The 27,875-nt window shown below is 43.2% G+C and overlaps 1 protein-coding gene and 1 long non-coding RNA gene across 4 annotated transcripts in view; one reads left to right on the forward strand and one right to left on the reverse strand.

The window, feature by feature from the left end:
- SMAP1 (small ArfGAP 1) overlaps window positions 1–10,895 on the reverse strand; it is a 96,060-nt gene extending 85,165 nt beyond the window's left edge. For both annotated transcript variants that reach the window (XM_040597958.1, XM_040597957.1), the window contains exon 1: window positions 10,619–10,895. In XM_040597958.1, coding sequence (XP_040453892.1) covers window positions 10,619–10,736 — 118 coding nt within the window. In that variant the 5' untranslated portion in view covers window positions 10,737–10,895. The remainder of the gene's footprint in view (window positions 1–10,618) is intronic.
- Window positions 10,896–18,999: 8,104 nt separating this feature from the next.
- LOC121090726 lies at window positions 19,000–24,567 on the forward strand. Of its 2 annotated transcripts, XR_005828685.1 has the most exons (4): window positions 19,000–19,749; window positions 20,286–20,364; window positions 21,072–21,249; window positions 21,382–24,567. It is a non-coding gene; the product is annotated as an uncharacterized LOC121090726 (long non-coding RNA). The 2 variants fall into 2 exon arrangements; XR_005828684.1 differs by having other exon boundaries at window positions 19,000–20,364.
- The last annotated feature ends 3,308 nt before the right edge of the window (window positions 24,568–27,875 follow it).

The raw sequence follows: 27,875 nt of genomic DNA on the forward strand, positions 1-27,875 counted from the left end.
CTGCTGCCAGTCAGGTTCTGACTGTCTCCAGGGATAGAGACTCCACAACCTCTCCAGGTAACCTGCTCCAGTATTCAACCTCTCCTAGAGTAAAATAAAGTTTATTCTTATGTTTCAGTGGAATTTCCCATGTTTCAGTGTGTCAATTACTTCTTGGTCCTATCACTGGACACCACATACACATCTGCCTCCGTCATCTTTGCTCTCTGTCACAAGGTATTCATACACGTTGACAAGATCTCCCCAGTAGCCTTCTCTCCTCCAGGCTGAACAATCACAGCTCTCTCAGCCTCTCCTTGGATGTCAGGCACACTAACCTCTTCATCTTGGCGCCCCTTTGCTGGACTTGCTCCAGTCTGTCCATGTTTCTCTGTAATGTAGAGCCCAGAACTGGACACAGTACCACAGATGCAGTCTCACCAGTGTTGAGCAAAGGAGAAGCATCACCTCCCTCCAACTGACTATGCCCTTCCTGAAATTCAATCCAAGATGTCGTTGGCTGCCTTTGCGGCATGGGTGCGTTACTGGCTCATGGCCAATTTGTGACCCACAGGATCCCCACCACCCCCTCCCTACAGACAGGGCTTTGCACTTCTCTTTGTTGAGCTTCATATGGTACCTGTTGGCCCATTTTTTCTGCCTGTCCACCTTTATGCTCCAAGTAGCAGCACATCCACCTTGTTTATCAACCACTCCTCCCAATTTTGCATCACATCAAGCTTGCCAAGTGCAGTCTGCCCTCTCACACAGGTCATTAATGAAAACGTTAACCAGTATTGGCCTCAGTATCAGCCCCTGAGGTACACCAATAGTGACTAGCCTTCAGCTCAACTTTAAGCTGCTGATCACAGCTCTGAGCTTGGCATTTCAGCCATTTTCACTCAACCTCACATCTCTATCTAGACCACACTTCATCAGATTATCAGTAAGTTACATGACAGTCTCAAAATCCTCATTCAAGTCAAGATAAAAATATCCCTTGCTCTCCTCATCCACTAAGCCAGTCATCTGGCTCGGCCATTGAAGACTACTATCAGGTTGGTCAGGCATGATAGGCCCTTTGTTAATCCACACTGACTATTCTCCATCTTTTTTTTTCTTCATATGTGTTTTCAGGATTATTTGCTCTGTCACCTTCCTAGGGACTGAGACAAAGTTGACTGGCCTGCGGCTTCCTAGATGTTCCTTCTTCCTCTTTTTGGAAAAAGCAATGACATTTGCTTTCTTCTAGTCCTCAAGACACTCCCCTAGTCACCATGACCTTACAGTGGCCTTGAAATGACACTGGCCAGCTCTACTGCACTCAAGGGTGCACCCCATTACAGCCCACAGACTTGTGCACATCTAGTTTCTGTAAACACTCCCAAACCTGACCCTCTACTACTGAGAGTAAGCCTTCCTGGCCTGGAACTGCTGAATGCAAGTCAAGGTGAAGAAAGCATTGAATGTCTCAGCCTTTTCCACATCCCTTATGACCAGGTCCCCGTCCCATTCAGCAGCAAGCCCACTTTTCCTCCAGCCTTCTTTTTCCTGCTGATTATCTGTGCAAGTCCTTCTTGTTGCCATTCACATCCCTTGCCAGATTCAACTCCATGTTGACATTGGCTTTCCTACCTAGACACATCTTTGCATGCCTGGACAGCGTCTCCACATTACCTGTTTATTGAGATGTGCCACACTAGAGCTTAAAGTCATCATCAACCAGCTCTCCTGGACCTCTCTATTCTCCAGTACCATCTCCCAAATGATTCTTCCAAGCAGATCCCTAAACAGAACTAAGTCTTCTCTCCTGAAGATCATTATTGTGATCCTACTCTTTGTTTTCTTCTCTCCTCTTCAGATCCCAAATTCTTCGATCTCATGGTCGCTGCAGACAAGACTACTCCTAACCTTTACATCCTCAACCTGTCCTTCCCTTTTTTTTTTTCGTAAGTAACAGGTCCATCTAGAGCATCTTCCTTCATCCTCATCCACCTGTATTGAGATATGGTCATCAGTGCATGCCAGAAGCCTCCTAGATTACCTGTTCCCCGCTGAGCTGTCCCTCTAGAAAATAGGGTGGTTCAAGTCCCCCGTGAGCATCAAGGCCTGTGAATGTTAGGCTTGTTAGAGGAAGGACTCATTACTACTTCTTTTCTGATCAGGTGGTCTAAAGCAGACACCCACACCATCACCCACCACGATCTGCCCTCTGATCCTGATCCATAAGCTCTCAAATAGCTCATGAGCCATCTCCAGGCAAAGCTGCGTGCAGGCCCACTGCCAAGAAAATGGCAGCTTCCCCTTATCAGCATCTCAGCCTGCCCTTCCCAAAGCTATACCTACCCACTGCAGTCCTCCAGTTGTGCAAACTATGCCACTCTGTAATGCCACTAAAATCATAAGCTCAGTCTTTACTCATCTTTATTCTCCCACAATATCTGTAAACAATTTGTTGTTGACAGTACAGTGAAGATGGATTCAGCTAGTCATGCGTTCAACTCCTCAAGCGTTACCCTTTAAGTAGCTCAACCTGACAGTAAGATATCGCTTAAAAACTTTACCTGTTCACAAGCAAAGTCATTAACTCTTGGGGAATGTAGCTGTGGCCACAAGAAAACAATACAATGCATCTCAGTTCCTAATGCAAAGCTGAATCATGCTCAAGTGAACCTTAGTGAGCCAGCTGACAATGCAACACCTGAGCTAAATTAACTGGTGACTACTCCCTGAGTAATGGCTGATAATTGACTCTTTAAATCCTATAGGAAGCATGAATTAAAGAGGGAATCACTCCTCCAGGAAAAAGTACCTCCCTAGAAGCCTATTTATCACATACATATATCTAATTGCTTCCTCTGTACTGTTGACAAGGACTTCTTAAGGCAGCAGCACAGTTACTCTTTCTTTACAGCATTCAGACCAGAGGACAAATTCACAAGACACTGTTAGTTGTCAGTTCCACAAAAGAAGATTTAGGAACAAAGCAAAGATCAACAGCTGGTATCAGCAGCATCCTGCAGGGGCATCTTTTTCATGTCACTAAGGACTGATACAACCACAGCTTGGGTATCATTAGGAGACACACACCAGTAGCCCCTGACTAGAAGAACCAGGGTGTCTTGCACTTCAAAAAGCGAGAACATGGTCTCATCAATACAAATAATCACTTTTCTGGAACTGTCCCACCTTTATGGTCAACACAAAGCAAACAGCTTAGACTGCTCTACATTTAGAAGTATAGACCTTGGCAAATTAAGCATGTATGGATTTCTGCATCTGTAGTCCACCTTAAAGAACCTAAAAAGTTACAATATAATAAAAAACCCAAGTCCCACAAATATTTTTATTAGTAGTCACAGAGAAATTTAAGTTGAAAGGGACCTCCAGGGGTCATCTAGCCCAGCCTCCTGTCAAAGCAATGCTAACTTCAAAGCTAAATCATGCCACTTTGGGTCTCATTCAATCAAGTTCAGTTAAGTCCTGAGGAAAGGAAACTGCACCCACAAATACCATTTTAAGGACTTTGAAATTGTGTGTGTAGCCTGAAGGCTTTTTATCAACAGCAGGAACCTGTATTTGCAAACAACCCTGTTCTATTATAAGCTAAAGAGGTTTCCTGTGACTTCAGAATATTTTCTGCCCTATTAGAGATTGAAACAAATCCCTTCCTTACAGGCAGAAAACACACCACTAGAGTCACCCAATACTGCAACACTCCGTCCATGTACAAGTTTCAGGCTAAAGCTGCCATGCTTTTCTTCCACCAGCAAAAGTGGTGTCTTAAGAACTCTTTCTTGGGTGAGACAATTAATTGTAGCTGCTGTTGAAGCCCTGAGAGCTATTTTCTAACAAAGTTTCAGTCTCACACAGCTGGTGTCAGTCATGGGTAAAACTGGATAGAACAAAGAGAGTATCAGGATAGCTTTATTTAGTAGCAGGGAATCAGGGGAAAAAATTCTGGTGATACTGTGTCAGGAGATACCAAAGGGAGTTTCTGGTCCCTTAAGGTCTTTGAAGGCACTATCCTTCAAAAAGAGGCCAGAAAAATAACACAAAGTGGCAGATGATCACTAGGATACATAGTTCCTTGCTGTTATTAGAGGTCAAGATAGATCATTCCATTTGCCAAGCTTAAGCAAGACTCACCGTGAATCAAAGCAGCTTGCCTTCGTTATTCCTTGTGGAAGGGTATCACAAAGCCTCACTGGACAGCCTCCAGTTGTATCTGTTGATTCATATTCTATGCTGTTATGCTCTTATGATCTTTACCAACCTGCTTTCACAGCAGCAATACCAACTTTGCAACAGAATTCCACAGAGAAGTACCAACAGTCGCTTAATCCAAGTAACCTGAAGTTACACCTGGTATTTGCAACTATATTCACTGGCACAAGATATCCACAGCGCAGTAATCAGCTACTGGTTGGTTACTACTCTGTGTCTGAACTTCAGTGTGGGGCCAGAAGTCGCACTTGAGCTGACATGTGGAACTGACCTCCAACATAAACTGACTGTGTTCCATTTCCCCTGGTGTCCTACTTCAGCAGCTTCTCCACCTTAGGAGAGGGACAGAGAAGATCTTCACCTGAGGACATGCAGCAGAGCCAGTGCCTTATCCTAGAGCAAGCCAATACTGCAGATGAGCTGTTCCAAAGCTTTCTTATGACAGTCAAAGGCAAAAGCTGAAGCCCTGCACAGGCTGAAGCCATGGGCTATAAGAGTTATCCATTTGCTTTAGGTTAATTCCTCAGGAAGAAGTACACTATTAAATTATACAGGCAAAACTACTACAGTGAGAATACCGGCCATCAAAACAAGCAAACAGCAAAGGCAGCTTCACAAAAAGTGATGTTCATGTACATTTAAGTTGGTCTTCTGGCCACAGAAGAGACCATATGCAAGACCTAATTGTCCACCAAAAAACCTGAGTCTGAACAGCTATAAACATACCTGGAACATTCCGGATTTGTTTCAATAGCTACTTTGCCCATTTCAATTTAAACTAGATTCTTTTCCTCCCCCACTGCCAGGAGACTTTGTGTTTGAGATTGGCAGCTTGTGAGAGAAGTTGAAGTTAAGTTTACCTGAAGCCAACACTGTATTAATTGGTTCTGACTACACAAATTTCAGTACTGCAACCTTTCTTTTTTAGTCTCTCCCCACACTCCTAAGAGCCTGTACCTGCCACTCTTCGGACAGAAAAGACTGAGTCTTCAGTCACATAAAGACATCCAAGGACTGTATAGTACAGCTATAGCTATTTATTACAATATTAATGCAAATACTTTTCAAAGTAAACCAATTCTAATTTGTCTGAACAAGCAACAGTGTCAACGTGGCTCTTTGTACTAGGATTCTGGTAAGAGATCATTTAACCAGGCTTCACGCACTACCAGGCATGAAATAAGTAAACATTGGGGGGGGGAGGGAGGGGCACAACAGGGACAAAAAAAATACCATAACACCTCTCCCAATACAGAAATATATTCCCCTTTTCTGAAGGCCCAAGACAACTGCAATTGCACATAGAAAGGTTTGCAAGTTTCTAATTAAGTTACTTTAACTTTGTTACAGTTAAAATTAAAGCAATTGACGATTCAGGTAACTGCCTTCTTGACAGAGATGAATTTACAAGCAGACTTCAGTCAATCCATCCGTACTAAAGCCAGCATCCAAACGCAAGCACAACAGACAGCAAAGGTATGCTAGAGATTATCCACACTGGTTTCAAACATACCTCTTTTGTTCAAACGTTGTTAGGAACAGTAATTGGAGTCTTATGGTCCACATTTGCAGCCACAGTCATATTAGACCAAGACTGATTGCCTTCAGTTTACTTTAGAGGTCTACTTGCTTAAATGGCTAGTCCTTTGACACTGCTGAATACTTTGTCCCCTTCTAATAAAAAGCATCTCCTTTTGTGCTTCGACTTCCAAGCATTTGATTCAGTATTGTTTAATATCAGCACAAAAATAATACCAGCCTTGCTGCCAAGAAATAACACAAGCCTAGGAGACTTCTAACATGTTATAACTGGGTACTAAGTATATAGAATTAGCAAATTATAACCCCTATAGTCCAAAAGCTGATGACTGAAGCTAACAGTTTTTGATTTTGGCTCCATTTGACAGACCTCAAAGAGGTGTTATTCCTCAAGAGATTCAAACGTCAGTACTGGAACAACAATAAAAATTCATTTAGTCTCCTTCTACAGTGAAAGGGAAAAGGTCCTCGTGCTTCACAACAGCGTTCAGCATACTCTTCACAAACTGACAGATCCATAGCTATTTTTTTCTCCAAGACCCTTCCAATTCCTGCTAGCTTTACCTAGTTACACACACAAAAGGAACACAACGAAGTTTCAGTTGCTTATCTCTTTCAAAAATTCAGTATTACTGCAGTTACTACCAAATGCCTTACTACTACCTACAAATATTGGAAACAGTATAACTTCTTCCCAGTAGTACAACACAAGGCAGCAAATGTCTTTCCTATGCAGATGCCTGTTCAGATAGGTATGTGAAGAACAGTCATTGCACAGACAAGCAACGCCTTGTCAAATGTCATTCCAACTTCCTCACTCTTTCAAAAGTCTTAGTGATTACAGAGACTGTTCCAGAACCTTTGATTTTTAGGCTTCATCCCCACAGAGGCATCTAGCCTTTTGCTCCAAGACTTACAGTTTGAAGGTGACATACGGCAACTACAGCATGGCCCTGCATCAGGTAGTTTCCAACACATTTTAGCAGTGATGGTCACCTTCATAGCAGTTGTTTTAACAGTTAAAAGGCAAATACAGAATTAAAAGCACTTCCAGAAACTGTTGCCAGAGTCAGCAATCTTAGTTATTGCTTAATGCTTACTCTGGCAGATGTGTCCTCAGATGCATTCTCCACCTTCGGAAAGACTTGCAGAATACAAAGCTGTCTAATGTATCTGCATACCTCATACTTAAAAAATAGGCCAGAAACCAAAGGATGGGTTTGTTCTTGATACAAGACCACTATTAATGACAGCAAGATTATTTTGAGGAAGGCCAAGAGGTAGTTTTTTTAATTCTTACACAGAGCAAGCATGCAATAATATAGGAAAGATGCACGCTTGAACTTCCTCACAAACAATGCAAATAGTGGTCATAATGAGAGCAAGGAAAGCCAAGTCATTAATTTAGGAGTGAATCAGTAGCAGGACAGCAGCAAGTTCTGATGATCACCTTTTTGATGGGAGAAGTACAAGCCAGCAGAGAAGCCTTAATGATATGAAGGAAGAGTTCAGCAGTGGCATTACAGTAGATACAATCAAAGTAGTGAGTGACAAATACACAAATAGGACCACATTAAGTTTTTTAGGGTCAGAAGGATATTTATAAGATTCTAAATTATATCTAGCTACATAAGGATTCCCATAGCCTCAAACAACATCATTTTAATAGATATACAAGTACAGTCTGGAAGACTTCAGCATCCCTTGAATGTGACTGAACAGAAGCCTAGAGTAAATGTAATACCTCGGGTTTAAGAGGGACTGCAACGGTGACAGGAAGGAATTAGTGACGATAGCCTCCTAGCTGGCAATTCAGCACGGGTTCTTAACCAAACCTATCTGAAAGATGGTACTGAAAACAATGGGTTTAAGTATTGGCAGAATAAATTCCAAGATACAACGGCAACTCAGTTAACAGAGTTAATCATGAAGATAACGTTATCCAACAACTAAGTGAACAGGAAGAAAACAAAAAATGAATTCGGGGGTTCCCACTGAGCAACACAAAGGAGAATGTCAAAGGAGCAAAGCTCACACAAAAGTAACAGAAACCGAAGCAGACAGCATTTCAAAGAAAAAAAGAATCAAGTTACATCAGCAAAAGGAAAAACATACATTCTGAACTAGGACTGACACCAGAGAAGTCCTAAATATTTAGTCACGAACAGTTTCACATATGTGTCTGCAGAACCCAGGATGAAGAAAATCTCTAGTGGAACTGGCAATAGGGAACTCCAGGCTAACGATAAACACAACCAGAGATGAAAGAGATGCTGTTCGTTGTGCAAGAGGTGAAGGAGACTGTCACAGTCTGGGGAAAGCCATGCAGACAGCTGAAAGCCTCTGGTTATCTCGTAGAGAGCCATGTTTAAAAATTGCTGTCTCAGATATTACTGCATACCAGGACTAGCAAAACTACAACTTTGCCAGACACCCGCAAGTCACGAGCACTCAACCCCCATGGATTAAGTGTGTAACATTAAGAAAACAACAGCTGGCTTCAACTGAAAAAAGTATCCTTCACTTTTCCTCTTATTTGGGTCAAGAAGAAGTTTCAACAACAGCTGATAAAATTAAGAGTTCAACAGTGGCACCATATGTTCAAGTACACAGAAATCTAGACTTCAGGGTATAGTGGCGGCATCTCAATATTGTTCATACAACTCCCCTTCCTAGAAGAAAAAACTTCCTAAACTTAAGGATAGGAATCTACAGAGTGTCCATATATAACCATCTCTCAATCAAGTGCCTCTAGAACAGCTGCAACTAAGATACATTTATCATTCCACACTCTCCCCTCCAGCAATCAGAAAACCATACACTTAACTACAGGAGTACAGGCAAAGGCAGATGGCACTATGAAGCTAATACAATACAAGATTTAAAATAGGAATTGCCAGAACAGGATAAGGCAAGTGCAAATCAATCTTCAAGGGAGAAAGAATGAAAAGAACATCCTCAATACTGTAAGCTCACATTGCACCACACTATTTTCATGTCAGCTTTCCCTGGGGACAGGGTGAAAGCAAGTCATGCCTCCGGCATACGAAGAGGCAGCAAGGGAGAAGTGGGGTTGAGCAAAAAAAAGAAAACAGAGAAGCCTTCAGAAGTGCAGTCAAATTTTAGTAAGGCAACCAAGTAAAATAATTTACAAGGAAGATGAAGACTGCATTACAGGTACTAGCAGAAAAGAGTCTGGTCAAGAGATTGGTAGGTCCTCCAGAACCTGAACAGAAAAAAATCCAAACTCAAGACACATCAAAGCTCTAACTTATGAAAGAAAGCTCTTGTGACAGCAGAAAGATATGAAAGTATCAAAGAACAGGACAGTGGATAAAGATACACAATAACGCAAATACAAGGAAGAAGCTGAAAGCATTAGCATTGCTGAACTAGTGAAATATACCAAGGACTATGGAGAGTTACAAAATACTTTGACCATGGTTAGAAACAGGGAACTCTGAAGACAGGTCAAAAATTAGTTGGAGGATTCCAGACTGATCATGAGCAACCCAGCTCCAAGGCCTATGCTATGGAACAACACATGTACGGAATTCCACCAGTAAGCAACTCTGAGCAGCATTCAGCATGAAAAATCTATAGTGCCAACAATACACAAAACATATAAACATGATCTTTCCAGAAAACCACTGACAGAAGTCCTGTACATAACAACCAGAAGACTGGGGACAAGGATAGCTATGCTACAAAATGATTAAGAATTACTTGCAAAATACAAAGATCTATTATCTTTGGTGTAATCCACATTATATACTACTTAGGGTTATATACTAGGAAAATAGAATCTTACTGCTGATGTATCAAACAGCATTGCATAAGGCGGTGCATGATTTATATGGCCAAAAAGTAGCATGTGCAGATTGGGAAGGGAAATTACAAACATCACGTCATCCCTGGTTGCTCAAACTACCTTCACCATACTTAACCTCCAGTTGAGGTGGAGAAGGGCTGAACAACGCAGTTCTGGAGCTAGTCACACAACGCAAACACCTGGTCATTATTCAGCAAGTATTATACTTAAAAGAATAACTTACTGTGCAGTCATCTTATTTAAGGTAACATCATAATGAATCGACTCTAGACGAAAGAGGGATGCACTATGTTTTTCCATTTCAAAGCCACAGAATCAAAGGTAAGTAGAAACGCAAATATATATCTACTTTTGTGTGGCATAAAACTAATGGACTAAAGAGTGGGAAATTTGACAGCAATATAATTTCAAAATTCCACTCATCACCAAAGCTAGCCCTGTGACACATTTGACTAGACACCGGCATCCAGATTCAAAGAGCCTGGCACTCACATGACCGAGTCAACATCGGAGGGCACTGTTCTGGGCACTCCAAGCTCTGCCCATCCGGCACCTACCCCCAGCCTCAGCCGGTCGCGTCCCGAAGGCCCACTGCCACAGCCCGCTCCCGATCGATACCTGGCAGCGCAGGAAGAGGACGCGGCAGTGAAACTTCAGGAAAGGGCTAGGCCGGTCAGTGCGCGCCGCCTCGGCGGAGGGGCTCCTCATTCGGAGCAGCGAGGCTGCAGCTCAGGCGGCGGAGAAGCGGGCATCGGCCCGCAAGGCAACCAGAGGCTGCCTGCCTGCCATCGCCGCTCGCCCCGGGCCGCGCCGGCTCCTGCTGCCGCCCCTCCGGGTCCCGGTCACCGCCACCGGCAGGGCGTCCCCGGCAGCGCCCCGCCAACCCCTGCGGACGTGGAGCGGGGCGGGGTGGCGGCGCCCCTCCCCGGGCCGAGCCGCCGGGCCCCCGCCCCGGGCCCCCGCCGAGGCAGGCGCGGGCGGACACGCACCTGGCCCGGCCCGGCCGCCCCCCCCGCCCAGCGGCCGCCCGCCCCGCCGTACCCTTGGCCTCGCAGTCCGCGCAGTACTTGTTGTCCTCCTCCCGCAGCAGCTTGGCCAGGATGGCCTGGTGCTGCTCGTTCTGCTTCTGCGCCTTCTCCCGGCAGGAGCGGGTGGCCATGGCGGCGGGCGGCTCCACGCGGGCGAGCGGCGGCGGCGGGGCTGGGGCTGGAGCGGGGCCGGGGCGGGTCGGCACCGCTCGGGACGCGGCGCTCCGGCCCTGGCGCAGCCACGGGAACCGGCGGCCGCGAGCCCGACTTCCTCAACCGGAACTACTTACGCCCGCAGATGCATCCGCCTCCCTCCCCTCCGCCCACCCACCCTCGCGCGCACACACGCCCACGGCGGCCCTGCGCCGGGAGTGAAAAATAGTCCTTCGGGTCCTGATACCGCCCCGACACGTCGCCCTTCCTCGGAGGGGTGACAAAGGGCGGCGGATGAGGCGCCCCTCTCTGCCCTGACGTGGCTTTGCGGGGCATGGAGGGGTGTCCGGGAGCACAAGTGTCATCCCCAAAGCAGCTATATCCCTCCGCCGGCGGTGACCCCGCCCTCTAGGTAGTGCTCGCGGGGAGGGCGGGGCTCGGCGCGAGCCGCCGCACCTGGGCGGGCGGGGCGGCCCCGAGGGCGGCCTGAAGGAGCGCGCGCCCCGCCCCGCCCCGCCCCGCCCAGGCTGCCCCGGCGGGGCTGTGGGGCTGGCGGGGTCGAGGCGCCGGGCGCGGAGCGGGGGCAGCGGGACGCGTTCCTTCCCCGGGCAGCCGCGCTGTTCCCGCCCGTGTGCGGCGACCGGGGCGCCGGGGTCCTGCCTGTAGCCTCGGGGTTCTCTGTACGGGCTGGTGCCGCTGCCGCTGCCCTCGGGCCCCGCCGCCCGCAGACCCGCCCGCAGACCCGCCCGCAGACCCGCCCGCCTCCGCCTCAGCCCGCGGGGCAGCCCCAGGCAGGGCGCCCGCCTGGGCCGGGCTGCCCACAACATGGCGACAGCAGCCACCTGCCCTGGGCGCGGGCGGCCAAGGCTCGGCGCTTTGTCTGTGGGAAGGTGGATCTGCGCTTTCCGCTGTTGATAGCAACCATTTTGCCCTCGGGCTGTGGGGTGGCCGCGGTCTGTACCTCTCCAGGTGGCAACGCACGTGTCCTTGGGGCAGGTGCCTCCAGCCCAGTGCCGGGGGGGGGGGAAGCTGTTGCAGCCTCTTGACTGAAAGGGCACTGCCATAGCATTAATTTGCCCTCTGAATCTTCTGCCAGAGTTTCTGTCTCTAAGAAAGCATTATGGGCAGCAGAGACCTTACAGCGAGGCGACCGGCGCTTTATGGCTCCCGCTGAGGTGCTGTGAGGCTCTGAGGAAGGTAGAGTTGGATCCCGGGGCTGCTCCGAGTTGGACCCCAAGTACCTGCAGAAGACGTAGCCCAGGCTGACTTTCTGTGACCGAGGCTGTGCACCTCTACACTTTTCCCCTCTTAAGTACCATGTCTCTAGTCTCCCCTTTCTCCATTTTGTCCTTTTGCCTCTGCCGAGTACTGTTGAGCCTGTTCACCAGTAGCATCCTTTTTGTCAGCTCATTTCTAGCTTGCTTTATTATTTTTTTTTGCTATTCAACCCTTCCGGAAAGAGCTGAAGCCTATATATAGCCTATAAAACAGTGAAGTGAGGCAGATGGAAATTCAGGTCTTTTCTCTCTCAGCCATTAAATTACTGAATCATTCTCTGTATCTTTCTTTTTCCGAGATCCAATGGTGAACTAATTATCCCCCAAGTTTACAAGAGTTACAACGGAAGGAACTGAGAATACTGCACATCAAGTTAATTAGTAGCTAAACTAGCACCTAACGTGGGAGAAAGTGTTTAAATCTCCATCAAAGTAGGGAGTTTTAGGTCTGCCCGCGGACTGGGAGAGTGTTCTGGCCAGTGAGTTATTGGGTATGACGTTGCAAGATGAGGATGTGGTATTGATGCATAATTCCAAGTGATGGTTTAGCATCCTACTTGGAGGTAGGCATTAAGGGTTAAAACTAAAAATACAGAGTGGCAAAACCAAGTGAAGTTCCAGCTGCCTTACTGCAGTGCCTAAGTCCAAAGACTTACTGCACCAGGAGTATAAAACAAATGTTAATGTGGTCTGATACTAGCCATACTTTGTTAGGAACTCAGTTATCAGGGTACAATACTTCTGGCTGCTTAAACATGATGTTAGACAGGACTGACTTATTTATTTCCATCTTTATAGATGTAAATATAGATATAAATATCTTCTTTATTTACAAGCATACGATTGTTTTCCTTTTCTAGCCCAAAGTGGTTTTAATTATTGGATCCTTTGTAGAGAAAATAATCTTCAGCTAGGAGGGCAGCAATTACCCTTTACTCCTTGTCATCATCACAGGGCTCTGAGGAACAGAATGCTTTTCAGAAAGACAAGAGCTGTGGGTAGGAATTCCCTGAGAGAGAAAAGGAGGTGAACTTGCCTCTCATACACTAGGTAAGCAGCACCACTGCGTTTTTAGACAAAAATAGTAGTTTCTTTTGTATGTTGTTACCGTTGACCTGTAAATTACATCTACTGAAACTCTCTACCGTATTGCCAGAAGCTACCAAGTAGCTTTGAGCAATCAGTTTAATTTAATGTGCATCAGTTTCTCTGATTCTAAAATGAATACAGTGATAATTGCCATGAAAAGTGGCTATTCATCCAGTTCCTTTGCTTGAAAAAGCCTACACTAGAGCAGAGTAAGTGTAGCGTTTGGTGTGTGCTTTGGCCCTTAGTGCCTTAAAATTAGGTGTCCCGATTGTGTATTTCCTGGGTCTAACTCCCACTTTGTGTGCATGCTTGGGTGGATTGATGTGGGATATCCTCCTCTAACTGTTGAGCATGAAGATACGCTTCTTGTGTCAGCTCTGAAAATTATCCTTTCCTTCAAAGTACTTATCCATGCTTCTGTAAAGTAGTAGAAATGGGAAATCACCTGCTTTACTACGGGGCTGAGATGAGTAAGTTATTAATATTTTAATAGAGAGTGCTTTGAAAACAACATGCTGTAAATGCATTATTAGATATTTCCCTGGGAGCTCAGATGAATCTAAGGAAGACAAAAATGGATCCCTTCCATGCCTTTGCTTTTTCTAGATCCTAAGGAGAAGCAGAGCGTTGTAGATGTGAAGTTATTGCCTGAAGCATTTTTCAGAGGGAGGAAAAAAGGAAGAAAAGATGTCTTTCAAGATACAGTATGATTTATAGAATGAGTTAAGGTCTGCCCACACTGTGCCGTGAAATATAGTGCAGAGAGGCCACAAATGTCATCACCTAAGGCTCCTCCAGAAGAAGAATCACAGTTGTCCTGCTGAGGCTATCAGCTTGGTGCCCTTTGCTTCATCTTTCATTAAGCCCTGCAGAGCACAGCCTATATATACAATCCAGTTTGGGAATTAAACGTTTAAGTACATACTTGTGTGTTTCAAGACCTTGTATCTTCAGAATCAAGTGAGTTTCATGTGGCTACCTGAATTTTCCATAAAGTAACTTAAATACTTGAGTTCTGCAGTTTCCAATGCTAGCGATTATGTTGTGTTCAGCAAAAGCACAGAATTACCCAGCATGAAAAAGACCTCTCCCTGGCTGTCACTATTTGTCATCCTGTGGGCTATTCCACTCTTTTGCAGGGATACCTATAGATAAGTTGTGAAGTTCGCATTGTTTTATAATCTGATGGCTGAATTTCACTGAATCTAGACACCTACCTTATTCAGAAATCATCCCATAAACCAGCTTTAAATATATTTGCTAATCAGGACAGTATTAGCATAAATTTGACTTAATGGGGGAGACTGTATCAGGTGCAAAGTTATTAACTGGATTGAAACCAGGTGTTAAAATAGCTGTGTTTTTCTAATGCCTCATCCTGAAATATCGAAGTCCAGAAATAAACAGGGTTCCAGCTACAGTTGTTGAGTTTGAGAATTTCTGATTCATAAGAAGCCTTGGTGCTTCAAGTGTGTTCATGTTCTTAAGGAAAAAAAAATACTTCCAGGGAAAAGGACATTTCAATAATGTGCCTGAAATTCAGCTCTTTGAAGTTGGCTCCCCAGGTTGTGGAGTCTGGGGTCAGTAAGGTGGTACCTGCAGTCCTTGGCTAGCAGAGAATGGCAGAACCTGAAAAGTTAACCACTGTGTTTCAGCAAACACTTTAGATGGGATTTCTGTCACAGACTAAAGAAAATCTTGAGCTATAAGCCAGCCACCCTGTCTACCCTTGATGGCTAGTGGAGAGAAAGAGACGTTCCTGAAGGTGCTTTGTCTTGTTTGCAGACAGGTGTCTGACTGGGGTGAGCTGCATTACCATCTGGAAGAGCCTGTGTTAGTAGGAGGTCAATCACCTTCTCCAGCTTTGTGTCTCCTCGCTGACTAGAAAGGGTAAAGAGGATGACCGCCCTGTACCTGAGTGTACAAAAGTTAGACATCTAAAAAATGAATTCTCAGTGTAGTTTTTAATTAGCGATAATCTTTTAGCAATGTACTTTGTGTAGCAAAATACCTGCCTAGCGCTAGTTCTGTTATCTTCAACCAAAAAGAGAGGAAGCCATGGTAACTTCACATTACATGAAATAATATCTGTGTCAAGGAATCTACAACTATACCAAGGGTTTCCTCATACTTTTATTCTTTGCTTAAAAATAAAAGTACAGCCCCACAAACAAATCCAATGAAGTATTAAAAAATGCAATATATTTACCAAAAAAAAAAAAAAAAAGCCCCAGCCTTTGAAAAGTTTTGAGTTAGTTTTCAAAGCTTGGTTTTAATTCTGCTTTGATAAACCTTTTTAATGTTAATACACAGATTATGTAAAATTGAACATAATACATTAGTTTATACTTTACAAAACGTAGACCGTACAGGACAAAATATATCGATACTATAAAAAGAACCTTTATGCTTTGCAAAAGTTGTTAGGGACAAGACTGTATAAACTACAGTTGAAAATATTACATACATAGGAGTAATAAGATTGTATCTCCTCATCCCCAAAACGCATATTAAACGTCTGACTACTAGTAGAGTCGCTGCAATCTGAAGCCTGATTGATAACCACTGTGGGCTTGCCCCTGGAGCGCATGAGCCCTGTGTTCTCACAACGTGCCCCTTACTGCCTGGCGCCTGAAGCAAACGGTGTTGCTCCCAAGATGGTTAAAATGCATAAAAGGAGCAAGATTTATAAGTGAGGCTGCATCTTCTTTAAAGAACCTGACTACATAGATTAGAGGTAGTAAATTTTTTCTTCCAGTTTCTTGGTTCTTTCTTTACTTCTACGCACAGACTAAACACCTGGTATTAGATGAATTATCAACGTTATGACATCCCAGATAACGCAGTCTGATTTCTACAGGTGCCGAGCATTTGAAATACACTGAAATCGAAAGACTGTGGTGTGTTTGCACTTATGAAAATTAAACCAGAAATTCTTAAAACTAGAAAGGGATGATGGAGAACATCTTTTATGAAGTGGCATCATCTAGTGATATCGCAGCACTTGATGGCACTTCACCAACAATTCTGTTTTCTTGAGAGTTATTAGTAAATCTGTATTTTAATTGTAAATACAAACGAGTAGCTGGGAGGTAACTATAAACTAAATAGATGGATACAAATGACTAAATACATTTCAATGAGCTTTGCTGTCAGTCATAATTGTGTAAGTTCAGAAAAAAAATACCATACTGTAGAGCTAATATGCATATATACAATTATGTTTTAAACTACTGCATGTATTTGGCTGCTATATTCTAGTGTGGATTGCAGTGCAGGATAGTGTAGGTGTAGAATATAAGGAAATGGAAGCTCCATATGATTCTGATGGAAGCATGGAAGCGATCTTAAAAACTAAATGCTTTGCACTTTCCAAGCTCACAGTGTATTTTCAGCTATTTAAGGCTATGTGTATGTTTCAGCCTAAGTCTTATAATTTCTATTTATCTCATTCTAAGATTGGGCTTTTTGAACAGAGAGGCTGTTAGATGGAACTTTGTGAGTCATGCATTTGGCTTACTCAGTGTTTGAGGATAAGAATACCAGCCTTAGGTATCAGTAGTCCTTGATATGTAGCCAAGAAGAGCAACAATCAGATGTAAAATCAGTTGCAAAATCATACATTTTAAAGATTAGGAAGAAATACGAAAAGAAAATACAAAGAGGGACAGCTGAGCTCCATTGCTATTACTGTTTCATGTGCTACTGTGCAAAAGGTAGTCTTTGAAGCTTAAAAACATTTTGTTGACTGGCTAAATGACATGATAGACACTAAAACTAGGACAGTTTTTGATCTTGGCTTCACATGGAACAAATCTTAATTTTAGCTCTTCAACAATAGGAATGTGATTCACGTAGCCCATTTTTTCACCCCAATGCAATCATGAACTTTCAGAGTTCAGGTTAAAGACTAGCTGATGAATTCCAAGCTTTAGATTGTTGCAGACAAAAGAGAATATATATACATGTAGCTTTTGAGATGGTTTTTCCTCTGTAACAGTATATTTTTCCTTCTCTTTTCTGTAGTACTGTTTAAATACTAGTGTAAATAAATCTTTTCAAAGCCCCTTATGATGAGGAACAATTAATAATTGCATGTTAGATCTTACCTCTTTGAAAGTCTGCAGTGGTCTGGTCCTGCCAACGCTGCCTGTTTTTGTCTTAGTGGAATCTTCCTCAGAGAAATGGAAATGTTGAGGAGAAATGCTGTAAATACTTTCATTTTACTTTTTCTCCTTCAAGATAATGTCACACTGGAGGAGACTGACAGGGTGGGCTCATAGCAAATCACACTGCCTTCTGAGTTCCTCTGAAGTCCAGAGATGCTGAAGAAGGATCATTTCTACTTCAAAAGCTGATAATTTTAGTAAGCAGTGAGTCTTTTATCAATAGAAGAATGTCCATAGCACTCACCAGCTGAGTTCCTATCTGCAGGAAAACATGTTTTTTCCTCAGCCAGTGGATACTCAAGAAATGAGCAAAGCGATTTGCCGTAAAAATAAAAAATATAATCTCTTCCTTCAGCCTGTGTGTGATCGATCACTTGAGGAGAAACATACTTGAATGTGTTCACAGGGCAGTGGCTACATCTGGCAGCTAAAAAAAAAATCTTCTGGGTGGCCCTCTCTCAAAGCATGAAGTCAGTGGTGGTTGCTGAATTGTTATTCTTGTTTTGTGTATAAAACTTGCAGTTATACTGCACGGGAAGTGGGATGTCGGGAGGATATGAGCTCTGACTCCAAGAATTTGCAGTTCTTGAAGAGCTACATGGCCCTACACAGGGTCTCTCTGGACAAGCATCCGTCTGTCTGGGAGTCTCTCCAGCTCACTAGCTTGCTTCAGCTTTTTACTGCCCTGTTTTAGGCTGACCCTGGAATTCCCTCCAGATCAGATTAGGTTTTCACAGAAGAGGGAAGTTTTTGTGGAAACCCCCTTGTAACTGCATTGCTTTTCAATCAGAGTTTTTCTCTCCCTACAGAATGTTTTCTTGCTCCTTTTGCCCTCAGCTGTTTACTTTATCTGGCATGTTTGTCTTTAATAACACAGGCCCACGTAGTTATGTCACATAATAAAAGAGAAAAATTAACATTGCTATGTCTGTGCTTTTATTACTACAGCATCTTTGACATCAAAGTCCTGCGCAAGATACTAGTAAAGCAACAGGGATTTTCTAAAAGCAGTATTATTTTGATTGTTTAAAAATAGACTTCTCTCTCTAGAAAGTATATTGAATTTTCTTTCATGGCTTAACGATTTGCTGTTATGACAGACTTAATCAATCTGATGAGTCCATGTTCAACGTTCTGGCAAGTATAATCAGCCCTGGAGTGTTTTCTTACTCCCCAAAGGCACATTGTTTCTGTGTTTATTTTGTTCTGATGTTTTATCTTCTGAAAGTATACTGTTCTGATACATATATTGAAAGCCATGCGTTTAATTTACTGAATATGACATGATCTTTTTATTTAGGAGTGAAAGAAGCAGGTTATAGAACAAAAAGTCCAGCTAGGTAACGGTTGCTGAAGTTACAGAGACAAAAAGGAGAAGGTTGATCATATGAAAATCACAGGGTAGATTTAAAGACAGTTTATAGTAATAAAAAAGGCTGTTAGAGACTAAGACAAGTCCTATGTCTCATTTCTAAAAATGATCTACACAACATCCATTTGTTTGACTGCAAGATCAAGATCTACTTTCCATAATTCATTTCTTCCTTCTGAATCTTCATTTTGTGTTCTTTAATGTCACTTTTCTGCCAGATTATTCTAGAGCCTTTGAAGTGCAGAAAAATGGTCTGTTTTCAGGCTTTACTCCCATGCAGAGTTCCAGGATGTGCCACAAGTCTTTGGAAGAGGGATTTGTCTCCTGAAAAATATGAAGCATTTTACTGAGTACTACAAAGTAATGAGTAAAAAAGAAAGCAGAGATATTCTAGACTTAAGAAAAAAGTAGATGTAAGTGTATCTTATATGTGACGCTGAGGCTACTAAAACTGATCATTATTTAACAAGCACTGCTTTTTTTAAAATCTCAGTACCTGATTCTGTGAAGACAGCAGTAAGTGCATGGCGCAACAGAACGGTTTGTTTCTGTTCCTCAGAAATTGCAGGTCAGTCTATCGCATGGAACGCTATGTACCTTTCCTGTCCCAGGAAAGGCAAGAAAAACTTGAAGTCATGCTGCAACAACTGCTGCTTCATACTAATAGCTTTAGTACATTGCTAGACCCTGCTCATGTTCTTGGATGCTTGCTTGGACCAGTTGCAGAAATGACCTGGAACATGCAGATTATTGAAATAAGGGATCCAATGTAACACTTTAGTACCTTGTGTATCGGGATAATTTAGACTCAAGAATTCTGTTTAGATGTTGTTGTGTTAATACAGCATATTTAATAATGGTCTGGTGCTAGGCAGGCCATAATTAGTTGTTCTCTAAAGGATAATTTGTAATAAGCAATGTTATCCATACAGCTCTGAAGTGAGATCATCTCTGAATATTCAGTTTAAATGACACACTGAAGGTCAGCCATCATCTCTATGTATTTTACCATCTAGTCTGATAAGAATTGTCTTTAATATCCACGTGTAGAGTATTCATGTTCGTGACAGGTCTTTAATGCCAGGTAAGACTTTTGGTATTCTCTTTACTATGAAGTACAAGTGGTCAGCCTTAGCAGAAGGCTCTTAGTAAGTGATTTAACAATAGTTAGGATTAAAATAAAATGGTTGTGTACTTTTAAGTGATGTTAATTAATTTAAATTTAGAGTTCTATCAAATCTCAGAAATGTCATCCTTTTGACGCAGTAGAAATCCTAATTGGAGTGCTAAGATGTGCTGCTGAATCCTTTCAACTCACTCAGGGGAGACTTATGATGATAGTATGACTTTTAACCAACAGGAAAATGCAAAATAAAAATGGATTAAAACTGCATCTGATGGAAAGGTGTTGGTGGACAGGTGTCTTTCTCTGCTATTTCCATGGGAGAGAGTGTTTTTTAGTTTGATTAGACTTGAATGTTAGTAAATATTTAATTTAATTTCTAGTTTGGGGCTGTTTTCCAAGAAATCAGCAGTGGTTTTTTTCTGTCTCCCTGATGATTCTGAAGTCCTCTGTGAGTCAAAACACTGCGAACAGTTCACAGCTTGCTCTGCTTTCAGCTTAATCTCACTGCCTGCGCCTCAGATCACCAAGCGGCAAATTTCCCTGGGTGTCACACCAGTACTGAAATTTATCCAGGTCAGTGTTATACAAGTGTCTTATATTCTCAGTGACAGATCTGCCTCTGCATTTCAGTAGTTAAAGATGAGGTTTCATGTCCTTCAATTTGCAGTGTTCAGAGACATGACAGATTAACTAAGCTCTTTAAGTGGCTCTCTAATTTCAGGTTTGCATGACATTGATGGTATAATTTAAAACAAAAATTCTGAGCTTTGTCATCTTTTTCGTAGCACGCATTTCCATAACCTACTTGTATTCTATAAAAGGAAAGAAAAAATAATTTCCTATGGCTTTTTTTTTTGGACTGAAGATTTAACTTACCAATTGCATCAACCTCACTTCTGCACCGCACAGTATTGTAAACAGGCAGATCTGTCAAAACATGTAATGTGGGTTTTCTTGCCCTTTCCTGTGATGTGTCTGGTGGTTGTAATCAGAGATAGCGTTTTTGTCTGATGAAGTGGGTCTAATCTAGGCAGACCCAGGTCTGGTTTTGGCCAAGTAATTCCACCTCCAAGGGCTTAGTTTCACCATCTAGAAGATTAAGATAATGTACTGTCCTCCTTTAAAAGTGGTATCAGATTTATAGGGTTAAGCGTTGCTAATGAACATATTATCATCAAGTCTTGCATCCCTGGACCTTGGATTAAGGTCAAGGCATTTGCCTTGTGCTCATTTGTTTTTTTTTTTCTGAAATATCTATCTGCTTTGTATTTATTTTTTAGAAGATGGCATGGATTTTGAGGTTCAAGGAAACACTTGCTTCCTGCACTTGAGAGCATCTATCTGACTTTGTTAACCCTTTACAATATCAAGCTGTCTCAGATATAGGAGAGTTTCTGGCATGACTCATCCTGGAATCATAGCTCCCGCGAGTATGCATGAGAGGAGCAGAACTGGAAGGTAAGCAGGTTTTCCCACTTCTGATCCCATTTGTGGCTGAGAATAAAATACCCCATGTGTTTTAGATTCTGTACCTCTTAACTCATAAACATGTCTGGGGGCATTAGAAAACAGTCTGATGCGTATTTCCAGATTAATTTGTCTGCAAGAAATACTACAAGAGCCATCAGTATGAGAAACAGCAGATGACAGAAAAATGCTACTACTGCCTGATGATGTGTGGACAGTTTGGCCAGCTCAGGCAGGGGAATCTCTGGCAAGGGCCTTTCTGAGTCCCCAGTGCTCTGGGGTAAATATCGGGGAGAAGGCTGCAGGACCCTGAGCTACAGCTAACACCAGTGTGCAGCCAGCAATATTTCATGAAGTTTGAGAAGTTCTTGCCCCTCAGAAAACCAGGGTGAAGGCTGCAGAGCTGGTCCCCAGCTGAGAGGTGCCCACTTGGCGGGTACCAGCTAGGCTTAAGCCCGAAAATGCACGCACTGGGTGCTCTGCATGCCCTGCTTTGGCCGTGGGGCTTACACACGTGGAGGTATCACCTTCTGTTTCAGCCCTAAAGTCACCATCTTTCATCTGTGGTCAGAACCAAAAGGTCCTATTTTCTGCTATGGAAAAGCCCCTTTTCAATAAACTAAAAATAAAGAATAATTTAAATATTTTTACTTTTATTAATACAAATGTGAATGAAGGAAAACATTTAAAAACATATCCGATGAAATTACGTGGTTGGGAGAATCTGAAGCTTTGTTATTAGTGAATGATTGCTGTGAAGACTCCTACTCTTTCAGTTTTCAAAGATAAACGACTTCCATGGGTGCCATTTGTTTAAATTGTACTTTTAGCATAAACACTATGAAAAAATATTGGCTATTAGAAAAGCAAAGAACTTGGTAGTAAATTGAAATTAAGAAGAAATGGGACTTCTCCTCCCTCAGCTAACCTGATTTTAATGTTAATGAGACCCTGACAAAAAAAGAAACCTCCGGGAAGGGTAAAAACCGAGAAAAAATAGTGAAAGTTACAGAAAAGAACTGCTTTAAAGTGGTTAAAAGAGTCTAAGTTGTTGCACGAGCACTGGTGAGATTCCTCCTTCCGAGAAGTTTTATTCCAGTCACACACAGACATACTTGTTCTGAGGGAGATGCCTAAGAACTGACAAAGTATCCACACACTGTAGACAGTCTGAATGTGACACGTTGTTTAGTGTGTTAAAATCAGAGGTTTAGCTGAGTTTCCAAGAGGTCACTTGCCTAAGGACAGTACGTGTTTGTTTTCACCTCAGTCTGATAGCTGCAGCTTATCAGTCTTCTCCGGTTTCTCTCTCCTCCTCCGTGGCCTTCAGTGGAGCCCAGTTACGCAGCTTTTTCTGACATGTGCCTCTGTGCTGTATGAAACAGCCTGCAGGTACTGACTGCTCGGGAGTCTGAGAAACAGACTCTTCCCTTCAAAAACAGTTTAACCTTCACTGAGCTGAACAGTGTTACCTCAGATTTTGTTCAGATGTCTCCAGTTGAGCAAACTCTTGTCGATGTCGTGTGTTGTCTTGGCCAGGATGCTTGTGCTGATCATTGATTCTTTTAACATATTTCAGCTTGCATTGTCTTGTATAAGCAATGAAAATAATCCCTTCTTACTGTAAGGGTTTAGATCAAGAATTTATCCAAAATTCTGCTGGTACCTGTTTCTTCTCTGAGGGAGAGGGCAGACATGTGTTAATGTAACAATGAACCCGCAGCAACAGCGTTAGCAGCCTGGAGAGCAGGATGGGACCTCAGCACCTGGGCTTTGCCCCCATGGTCTCTCAGGCTGCGCAGAGTATCCCCATTTCTTTGCCTTTAAAAATATCTCAGATTGGTGTCCAAGAGTATTAATACCTGTACGCTTATTTAGAGAGGTAAACTATGTGAATGTATTGCATCTGAGTTGATTCTTACTCAAGAAGTAAGAGATATGTATACAAGTGGATTTCCAAAGAATTTTTTTATCACTATTGTCCTCTGCAGACACCAATTTTGTACTCCATGTAGTAACTGGCATTCCCCACCATCAGCCAACTGTAATAATTTCATTCGTACACACAATCTTCATTGTTCGTGCACTCTTCCTTGTTTTTCTTGTTCTTAAATGCACTTCAGCCATGACTGATGTGGTTTAGTTCATATGACACAGCCCTCTGAGCACTGTTGACCATAAACTGAGAAAACATTGATAGCCAAGTATTAGGCTCTACTATTTTCCAAATTCTTCCCATGGTTTACCGGTGATGCAAAGGCAGCATTTTGTCCCAGTTCCGTGACCACTGCAGAACAGCAATACAGTCTACAAGTAGCAGAGCAAGCACCACAAGGTACAGAAGCTGCACAAGCCTCAGCGGGATAAGAAGAGTAAGAAATATGGGCTATATTTGGCCAGGAATTGTTTTTTAATGGCAGGGTTACAGCAAACTGCATACATACCTGGGGAGAAACCAAGAATGACGTAGTCCTGCAACCTCTTGCTTTGGCACATGCAATTAGAGGGCAGGATACAGATCATGGAAATTAGATGCTGTTCGTATTAGAATTTCAGGTGGAAATAAAAGTCATAAAAATACCACACAGGAATAGGATTGAATGCCATATGAACAGGCAACAGCAAAGATTCACCTATGAGTGTAAAGTATGAAAACAGAACTAAGCAAAAGACTGATATACTCAGATTTCTCCACTGAGAAATATAACTGCATCTGGCAGCACTTTAGATTTTCTTCTCTCATTACTCTAAAAGCCTAATGACGTTGTTACTACAAATGAGAAATATCCAACATGCCTTCTTGTGGCTTCAGTTGAATATTTGCAATGAGGGGAAAAAAAAATCTTTATTCACATTGGATTGTGTCTCACGCATATTAAAGTCAGTAGAAACATTACAGTTGATCAGGTCTCTAGTATCTTAAATTTGTTCTCTATTTATTTCCACTTTGGAAATACACCAAGTCCTATTGACTGATCAGAGCATGAAAAAATCAACTGTAAGAAGCAATTTCAAAGGAAAAGCTGATCAAATACTCATAAAATTGTCTCTAAAGCTAATTTATACCTTTGTTTATTGGTTCTGTCCTTTGCCGATTTATTTTGTGTATATAGGGCTCCTTGAGAAACGCTGGGCCTGAAAGAAAACTCTACTGAAAAACTACATACGGTTAAAAGCTAAACAGTAAGATCACAACAGTAAGAGATAATGGAAGACTGGAACAGAAAATTGTTCCCCCATTGTTCCACAATCACAGAATCATATTATATTTTATGTTGGAAAAGGCCTTTAAGATTGAGTCCAACTGTAAACCTAACACTGCCTAGTCCACCACTAAACCATGTCCCTAAGTGCCACATCTACACATCATTTAAATCTGAAGTTTTAAAACTATATTTGTAGTTAAGGAGTGATGCAGAAAAAAAGGATGCTGATTAATCTATCAAAAATGTAGAACAACATTATCACACTTCTTCAGTTAAAGACTCCTTGACTTTGGCTTAGGATTTTTGGAAGGAAAGCCTAGTTTTGTGGCTAACAAATTTATGCACACAGTGGGTTTGACCACAATGCAGATAACACTTCTATAACATGCTTCACCTGGAGAACTGTCTCGCTAGGGCAGCTCTATGGATACAGAAGTCATAACTCCTTCCAACCTTTTTATTTTTTAAATCTAGACCATGCTATGAGGGGGCTTCTTTCAAAGCAATGGGTGATACCCCTGTCAGATGACGGATACTGGCCTAGCTGGACGTTGGTATAGTTCCAGCAGATAATATCAGTTATTTTGCAGTTTGGTGTGTCCCATCAGGATTCCTCTTCCATGACAACAAAAAATGTGGATTTGTTGAACAATTTCTCAGTAGTGGAGACGAGACAGTATTTGCTTTTTGCGCCACTCTTGATCTGCCTGTAACTTGCCCAGTTTTCAAGATGATACAAAATATTTATAAAGTAACCAAACTCCAGAACACTATTAGCTGTAGTTTTACTACATAAAATATTTCATTATAATTCTTACCTATCGAATTTTCATGCATTATGAAATGGTTTCATGAAGTGCCAACATTCCACACAGGGATGAAGTCTGCAAACATTTCAGTATTAGGTGTGTGTGTATATATGTATCTATCTGTGAATAAAGATATGCAAATGTATGTATATATTAATGTTCTAGAAACAGTTACCATTTTCAGTTTCAGCTCAGTGGGAGGCTGTTATTGAAATAATTTCTTTCCATGGAGAGGAACAACACACATTTTGTCTTGCCAAGGAAGACCAGAGAGGAGAACCACATGTCTAGTACTCAGCAGGACACGCTAGGAGGCCAGGCTGCTACCTGTACCGTGCCTGAGAGCACTCAGGTAGTTCAGAGGCCAACCTGGGCTTAGCAGCCTGCAGAGCCCACCGGTCCCCAGAGAGGACAACGCTGGGATGCTGCTAAGCAAGGCTCTAGGTTATCCTGCATCTGCACGGGACAGCAGGAAAGCACAGTGACTCACGCATTCTGCAGCTGCTAGGGTTTGCCCAGCCCACAGCCAAGGAGTGGGGGAAGAGAGCTGGAAGTATTGGGAGTGAGGTGATAGGAAAGGATGATGAATTTGGGCTTGGATGCAACGCAGAGGATGCACGAGAGGGGGCTGTGACATTTAGTGATATGCTGGGCTGTACTGTTTATTTCTTACTGTTCACAGGAAGCTAAGCCGACTGGCTTCCCACAGAACTTGGTCTTGGTGCGTGCCACCAGTGATGAGCTGTAGTGAGTTCTACTGCTCATGTACCAAGTAAAAATAACCCCCGCGTGCCAATCAACATCAACAAATTACCAAGGCACCAGTGGCCAGTCTCCAAGACACTGAACCCTTCCCAGAATCCACAGCAAATCCAAGCCTCTTGTCCTCGAGTCAAGCAAAACAGCGTATTCATGCTAAAACTGGCTCTAATGAGACAGCTTCCTTGGAGACAGCCTAACATTAAAAGAAAGAAAAAAAAAAAAAAAAAAGGCAAGCCAACACCACAGGCTTAGGAAAATTTGGTTTGTGTCCAGGAACAGTACGACATCCAGACTGCTTCTGAAGCTTTATGAATGTGCGTCTGGCTGCTGAAGTCCAGCAGATGGAAAGGGTTCTGTGGACTACAAAGTGAAATTTGGGCTGCTATTCCCAACTTAGGTTCTATGAGAATTTCCTGCAGACCAGGCAGCCCAAAATGTTACAGCGGTTTCTTACCAAATTTCCCCATCTCCACTCATCATCTCATTTCCATATCTTAGCATTTTGCTCCCAGCAATCAGCAGATGATGAAGGAAGCTCCATGCATTAATTTGCTCCCCAAATCCATGAGCAATTGTTCTTCCCTCTGCTCTGGGTTAACAAACCAACATTATGTTTTCCATTGCCACTGTGGTCTGAAATAACACCAGCACCATCATTAATGCTGCTCTGCCACCAGTCCCCTGTTTCAACACAATCTGAAAGGCCAAAACCTATTGTTCCCATAAACTGCAAGAAAAAAACACATGTGTTCCTGTGACAGGGAAAGTCCTGGGACCATGTCAAAGCAGAGATGGAAGAGCACAAAAAAGAGGTAAGAACTGAAACTGTTGTTATAGTATAAAATAAATGAGTAAGTTTTCTATTTTCTTCTGATGACCAGACTTGAAAGGTATGCAGCACTGTGGGTCAGGACCATTCTTCTTAGCGAGGGACAAGCGCTCACCTCCACATGCTGCCAGCTGAAGGGCTCGGAACATTTCAGGCTAAAGGAGGTGCGAGGGGGGGTCTGCTGATGGACATGCTGAGGGGCCTCCTCAGCAGCTGGGGTGCTCCCGAACTGCGGAGTCCCTGCCAGGCCAGGACTGCAGGATTCGCTGAAACAAGGAAAAGGCTCGGAGGAAGGGTCAGTCGGATGGTACGGTGACCTTGCCATTTGGGAGGGGAAGGAAGAACTCAAGCGGAGACCTGTTTGCTGGGATTCGGGGCCCAGCTCCCGCAGCAATTTAGCCCAGGTCTAGCGCGGGTTCAGGTGGGGAAGGCTGCTCCTGCCTCCCCTGCGCAGCCAGCGCCTGCCGGCAAGGGTTAGCCCATTCACTGCCGACCGCTCCTGGACCTCTGGGCTGTGCCCACAGGGCAGGCAGCAGAGGTGCCCCCACAACGCTCCTTCCCTGAACGGCTGTGACCCCTTCCCAGGCAGCCGCCTCTTCCCCACTCCGGTGCTTGTCTGCCCTGGCACAACTGAGCTGCCACTGGTGGCAACAATCAAAAAATTCTTTTTCTCTTCAGCCCCAAAGGATACGAGGCTGTGGGCCAGAAAGCAGACAAAAGGAGGCATTTTAAGGCACAAGTATTGCAATATGTAACAACTGGTTAGTAATACACACATAGAGGGTGACCTCAGGTAAGTACAGTGACACGGCACGCTACCATAATGCTCCAGTCATCTCATTTTCCCCCCTTATTTTCAGTAATACAGGGAAATGAAATACTTTGTTCCCCTGCATCCCTGTACTGTTGTGTTTTCTGGCTTCCTGCAAAGCACCACAATTGCTGTGTGAACCCTGCTCAGAGCACTCTGTTTTTTTTTCCTCATGCAGGGTTTGTGGAGCACAGCAGGCC

This window comes from Falco naumanni, chromosome 6 (assembly GCF_017639655.2).
Source record: "Falco naumanni isolate bFalNau1 chromosome 6, bFalNau1.pat, whole genome shotgun sequence".
NCBI lineage: Eukaryota > Metazoa > Chordata > Aves > Falconiformes > Falconidae > Falco > Falco naumanni.